The sequence below is a fragment of the Pteropus alecto genome, unplaced genomic scaffold (genome assembly GCF_000325575.1).
Source record: "Pteropus alecto unplaced genomic scaffold, ASM32557v1 scaffold155, whole genome shotgun sequence".
In the NCBI taxonomy this organism is placed as follows: domain Eukaryota; kingdom Metazoa; phylum Chordata; class Mammalia; order Chiroptera; family Pteropodidae; genus Pteropus; species Pteropus alecto.
Window position 1 is genome coordinate 15399049 of NW_006438113.1, and position 6901 is coordinate 15405949.

Genomic DNA, 6901 nt, shown 5'->3' on the forward strand with positions numbered 1-6901 from the left:
ATTTAACGTTAATTTTACGTATATTACTTTATTTAATCCTCAGTACTAAGTTTGTGAGGTTGGTACCAATATTATTTTACAAATGAGAAAACTGAAGCCTGGGGAGGTCGAGTAATTTTCTCAAGGCTATACAGCTGGTAGGTTGCAGGGCAGGGGTCTGAATTAAAGCAGTTTGGCTTCAGAGTCTGTTTCTCAGGCACTACCCTGTCTTGGGAAGGTACCTTATCTATAAGTAGCTCAGTAGATATTCTGAATCAGTTATAGAGCCACTGAAGCAGGGCATTAGGGACATTAAACTCCTGGCTCCCAAGCTACACATCCTAGCTCTACGACTTATCATCTGTATTACCTGGTAAACGTTACTTAACTTCTCTAGACCTCAGTTTCCTCATGTGAAAAATAGAGATCATAACGGTACCTTCTCACAGACTTATCATGAGAAGATCCAAGCAAAATGATTCGCTTATAGCAGGCCCTGGGTAAACGTGAACAATTATTATTTCTGTTTATTTATCTAGCGATCCCACTGTGTTTGTCTTGTATAGATAGGTGTGTAATGTACACACACTATAACTGTCCTTCAAATTCTTATTTGATTTTCAAGGTTGTGATACAACATCTCATTAGATTTTAGCCTTTAAGCAGAAGATTCCTGAACATCTTTGAACACTTATTTAATCAAAGGAAATAATTAAATAGTTTGTGGTGAATTATAATCTTTCTAGACTGTAGTCACATCAAATCTCTTTGGGGAGAACTTTTAAATGCTATTCTCACTATTTTTGGAGAATATAGATTCTTAGAGTTTGATTCAGGTGTCTCATGGTTACCCAAGAGATCCTTTTGTAGTCTGTACACTGATTGCATCAGCCTCATAGCTGGAAATAGTTATAGCAAACTGATGAAAGCAGAAACGGGAATGTCAGCAAAACAGAGTTTTAAGCAAACACACACAAACACCCATTGACATACACACACAGGCAAACATGCAAATATTTTTCCACTCAGCCTTGGAATGTTGAGATTGTCCCTCCATAACCCCTGCCTGCCCCATCCCCCATGACTTTGTTTTGGATTCACACTTAATCTGAGTTTACCAGACTGGAGGAGTTGAGACTCAGGCATTATGCTGAGGCTCCGCTTGAATCCCTCTCACACGATTCTCTGAAATTTTCTCTTTTAAAACAGTTATTTAGGTATTTAAAAAACCCCAAAATAATGAGCTTGTCATTAGAAAATTCAAAGAATCATATATAAACAATAACTTAGGGTCTACCCCAGTCTCCCCGCTTTCTTTGCTTCTATTTCCTGTCGTAACCAATGCAGATGCCCAGATGTGTCTCCTTCCACACTCTTCTTCATTCTAATACAAGCGTATGTAAGTATAGTATATGTTGACTTATGAAAGCTTTAAAATAAAGAACGGCAATATACTGAGCACATTCCTCTGTGTTACACAGTGGCTAAGAGCACAGACTCTGGAACCAGATCCCAGCTTTTCCGCTGATGAGTTGTGCGACCTTGGGCAGGTGACCACGGACGAAAAAAGGGGTTCTACTAACCTCACAGTGATCTGATCATAAATTCCTAACTGGACAGGTCATGGTGGGTAGTCTCACCCCAAGCATATAACTTCTTTAGTAAAAGGCTTATCTTTGTCTTAAGCAAGCCCTGTCCATGGTTTCTGTGCATCTAGGTTAACACACCTTTGAGATGCCTCTTTCAGACTCCTCCTAAATCATGACCTCCCTCAAAAGAGCACTTAACCTGTAATCCTATCTCCACCTTGCTTTCTCCCACCTCCATGTAATCTTTCTTATTTCTCTCCTTAATCTCAAATACTTAAAAGAAACTGCAGACTGTTATTCTCAGAAGCATCTTTCTCATTCTGTTGAGATCTTGCTTTCAGGCGTATTTTCTGTTTAACTCAAATTTTTATAAAAATTCTCTACAGGTATGAATGTTCTTATGTTGACAGGGGTTAACCTCTATGTTTTTCTTATCTATATATAATGGTTAAAATAGTAGTGTGTACTTCGCAAGGTGTTTTTGTGCCGGGTGAAAAATTACTGCTTGGCTATCGCCCGTGGGAACATAGGCTGTCACCCATGGGAACATAACCTTCTAACAATAAGCTTTCTGCTTCTGTACCCCCACTTGCACAACCTACCTGTGGGTTGACAGTAAATAGAAGAAAAATAGACTTTTGTGTTAAGACAGAATGAGGAATGGGATTTAGGGCTTAAAAACCCTGTACCTCTACATTTCTGGGCTGCTTAATTTGGGGTCTGCGTACCCCTGGCAGACCCAGCTGGCTGAACAAAGAGCGTGCTTCCTATAACTCACTGGTTTCTGGTGGTCCGTGTGTCTGTCAGGGGCTGGCGGCCACAAAATTTTTTTTTTTTTTGAGTAAATAATATACGTAAAATATTTAAATCAGATACTTTTTTTTTTTAGATTTAATTATAGGACTTCTCCCTGGACCCTTACATTTAGAATTAACTCATTGTTTTTAAAAGCTGATAAATATTCCACAGATCTATCATAATCTATTCAGGATAAGTTGTGATGCCAGCTTGATGCCCTTACTGTGGTGGGGGAGTGAAGTGGAGCGGGTGAGAGGAGGGAGACTCATTGTTCTGAGAAGCTGTTGTTGGAGAATAAGAATGATAAAATTTTGCCAAAGGCTCATTTACCGGTATTTTCTTAATGTTATTTAAGAGACTATTGGCTGTTCTGAGTAGGGCCTTAAAATTGGAGTTTAAAATACCAAAGTGCGGCTGCATGATTATTTATAATTTATTTTGACTGTAAATTTTTATAACATCAGCATTTAAGAAATATTATTCATGTCAGCTTTACCAAGCCCTCGAGGGCTTCTTAAATAATTTTTCAGCAAATTTTCTCAACCAGTGCTCAATATTTAGTTTGGAGTTTGCCTTTTGATGCCTCTTCTGTGATCAGTAGCCATCAAATAGTCCCCATCCTTCTGACTCTTAATTACCAATAAAATATGGAGCACAGCGCCTGAAAACCAGTGTGCAAGACAATCTCACTTTTACTTCTTTCTGTTTAGATATGCAATAAATGTGGCTTCTGATAAATACAAATTTAGAATTAGATAGTTTTGTATAACACACTGGAGTAAAAACAACAACAAAAAATCAAACATAGCAGATGCTGTCAATGTGGAGTCATGTCCTTTGGGCATCTACCTTCCCTATTGCTTCTGTTAGCCTCTTGCATTCAAATTCTTGTCTGGTTTAGGGGCCTATTTCTAGGGGAACTTAAACTAGAACACACCTTTTTCAAACTACAAAATAACGCCTGTATGTATAGAGATGTGAGAAAATATGATCAAGCAAAAGGATTGAATTGCAACTTGTTATTTTAGCACTTAGAGAACGTATCTATTATTGATCTTTTGGTCTATTTTCATATATGTTAGTATACCTAAAACTAAAAGGATCATACTGTACATATTTTGTGTGTGTGTTTCAATGACAGGTTGTCAGAAAGAATTTTCTTTTTTGCTCTTTTCCCAATGGAAATTCTTTAGATTCGTTTTCTCTGATAATTCTAAAAAAAGTGCGAACAGATCCTGTTTTCCTGAGATAACCATTGTCAACTATTCTGTGTATATTTTTCCTGACTAGATATTTAGGTACTATTTAAAAATATCATTGGAAGCATATTTTATATATTATCCTGTAAGTTGCTTTGTCATTATCAATATGATAAAAAATGACACAAGGCATACTTGTTCATTGCAGAAAAATAAAATACAGATAAACAAAAAGAGGATAAAAAAGTAAAAGTCACATCTATTCCAAGTATCCAGGGATAACTACTCTTAACATGTAGAGTAATTTCTTGTAGACTTTTAAAAACTTTTATGTAAATACTCATGTAAATAAGGAACTTAAGAATGAGATCAAACTGTCTACACTGTTTCTAACTACATGTCACTTAGCAATATGTTGTGAGCATTTTTCTGTGACTGTAAATATTAAAAAATTATTAACCACTATATTAAAATCTTTCAACCAACTTTCCGCTACTGAAGATTTAGAATGTTTCTTGATATTTAAAAACATTTATAAATGGTATCGTAATAAACATCCTTATGGTTAAAACCCTTGAGCACATCCATGATTATTTGCTTAAGATAAGTTTCTAGAAGTAGAATTATTGGGTTAAAGGTTTATACATTTTAATGAGTTTGATAAATATTGCCAAGTTGCCTGCCAGAAGTTTTGTCAATTTACACTTCCTCTAGTAGAAAAGGAAAATGACCTTTAATTTTCAACAAAATTATTTATTATAATAAAAAAACTTACTATCATGGAATAAATTATTTGTATTTCCAGGGATCCTTTACCATTGACCTTTTATTTTTGGCAGCTGTTTGAAAGTTGTTTCCAATTTCTTTGCAGCTAAAATTCCCACTACTGGAGGCATCTATAAATATCTTTTTAATATTAAGTTTAAGCATGTGAGGTGCTTCTCATCCATATAAACTAGTTCCTTTTCATAAGAATTCTAAAGTCTGCTTAGGTTAATCAGTTTCTGTAAGATATTAATAGTTCATACCAAAGACTTACTCTTACATTTTACATATTGCAGTGAAATCTTATCACCAAGCTGTTTTACTATTACAGGCTTGATTTCTTTGTTCCTACCTCTGATCTTAAAATTTCCTTTCCTTTAAAGGTTTTTCAGATGCGAACTGTTGGCACCTTCGTTTTCGCTGGTCTGGGAATGTTCCTTCAGAACTCCTGAGGAAATTCAGAAACTATGAAATATGAAATGTCTGCACTCTGTAGGAGAGAAAGCAAACAAGATTATCTCCTGTGCTTCCAACATAGTCTTTGTTCACATCTTAAAAATGTCATGTTTATGTGTCATGTTAGTGAGTCCTGAGTACCGACTGATTTCTCCATCTTTGAACCCATTCTCTCAATGTTTTTCAAATGAGAAAAATTTCAGAAGACAAGTTTCTATGTGTGTTTTCCTCTTTATGTTATTTATAGAAATCCATTTAAAAAATTGATCTCTGGGGTGGAGGGGGGAGGTAGACAGGGTAAGGGGGTCAAATATATGGAGGTAAGAAAAGGACGAAGTGGATAAAGAGGATCAAATATATGGTAGCTGAAGGAAACTGGGCTTTGGGTGGTAAACATACAATAGAATATACAGATGTCAAATTATAATGTACACCTGAAAATTATAGAATTGTATTAATCAATGTTACCCCAATAAACTTAATTTAAAAAATCGATCTCTATATTTAAATATTTCGTTGCTATATGATGATCTCTATTAGTGCTGGATGTATAAGAAATGTTTTCTGACTCTGGACTTGAAATGTTAAGTTACTTGTCTAAACCCCACAGAATGAAATAATTTCCCCAAAGTTCATAATGAATTTATAATTCAACTATGTTTTGAAAATAATTTGAATAGGTATTTCTACTTTAATTTTAATAATTATAAATTTAAAGGATTATTTATTTGAGGAAATATGTTTTTACCAAATTTCTTCTGATATATAGCAAGAGATCAGATATTTATTTTCTTACAGTTCGAAGGCTATAAATCTAAGATCAAGGTGTCTGCAGGTTTGGTTTCTTTTGAGGCTTCTCTCCTTTGTTTTCATATGGCTGCTTTTTCACTGTATCTTCACATGGCCTTTCTCTGTGCCGCACGTCCCACATTCCCGGTGTCTCTATCTATTCTTTATTTTTTATTTTTTTTTAGGCAAGAACCCTTGGTTGACCTCACAGATTGCAAGGACTTTGTCATCTTACAATCCTTTAATTTTTAAAATTTTTATGCCTACAGCACCTGGTCTTCCTAGGTGGTCTCCTATGCAAGTACTAACTAGGCTTTACCCTGCTTAGCTTCCGGAATCAGACGGGATTGGGCTTGTGCAGGGTAGCATGGCTGTAGACCTCTATCTATTCTTATAAGGTCATCTGTCGTATTGGATTAGAGCCCCACCCTAACAGCCTCCTTTTAACTTAATCACATCTTTAAAGACCTTATCTCCAAAAAAGTTTACAGTTTGAGATACTGGGAGTTGTGACTTTAATATATGAATTTTTTTTGGAACACAATTAAGTTCATAATGTAAGTGAAAACTTTTTTTAAAAAACAAATACTATCCCGTGTTCGTTCTCTTAATTTTATTTGAATTTTTACTTTTTTGTCGAATCCAAAAGTTAGGGCCAGATGTTTAAAGAATTATTTCTATCACTATTTTATTACTTCAGTAAACTGTGATTTGGGTTTGTTACCATATCTGCATATTTTACTTCAAAAATAGAAAATAAATGAAAAAATAAAGCATGTTAAATTAATAAAATGAGGTTTTGGACTACAATTGCCTGTCATAATGCCTGTCTGGCTCAGGTAGGCACACAAATAAATACTAGATTGTATAAGTGAATTTGTAAATATAAGCATTGGAGTTTTAACTTTTTCTCTCTCCCTTGCCCCCCACTGGATTGTCTGATTTACAACACTGATGACCCTTAATGACTTGCAAAGGGAAAAAACACTCCCACTCCCATGGTCCACTCTACTTTTGTTACAGGCGGATTTCCCAATTATTGACAAGACTGAAGGCCAGCTCCTGTTTGCTTTTCTCTTTCGAGGGCCGACTTTTCTCCAATGGGAGTTAATGATGGGTCAGGCTTGTCCTAAGCACTTTATATACTTGGTCTCGTATATAACTTAGCAGGAGACCTTTGTACTTAAACACTTAAATCCCCTCCTGAACTCAAAGTTTAAAAGGGAGGGGACTGTGCTTTGATATCAGTTATTCTCTTTGAATGAAAAATAAAGGGAGTCTATGGCCATGCCACCCCAAACAAGCCCGATCCTGTCTGATCTCAGA

General features: G+C 35.5%; 1 protein-coding gene and 1 pseudogene across 2 annotated transcripts in view; one reads left to right on the forward strand and one right to left on the reverse strand.

Annotated features, from left to right (window-relative positions):
• DNAJC12 (DnaJ heat shock protein family (Hsp40) member C12) overlaps positions 1–5398 on the forward strand; it is a 31357-nt gene extending 25959 nt beyond the window's left edge. Inside the window, exon 5 of one of the 2 annotated variants that reach the window (XM_015592192.2) lies at positions 4714–5398. In XM_015592192.2, the coding sequence (XP_015447678.1) occupies positions 4714–4782 (69 nt within the window). In that variant the 3' untranslated portion in view covers positions 4783–5398. The remainder of the gene's footprint in view (positions 1–4713) is intronic. The other variant, XM_006915588.3, reaches the window with a different exon arrangement.
• Positions 5399–5835: 437 nt separating this feature from the next.
• On the reverse strand, positions 5836–5954 carry LOC112482772 (annotated as a pseudogene).
• Between the last annotated feature and the right edge of the window lie 947 nt (positions 5955–6901).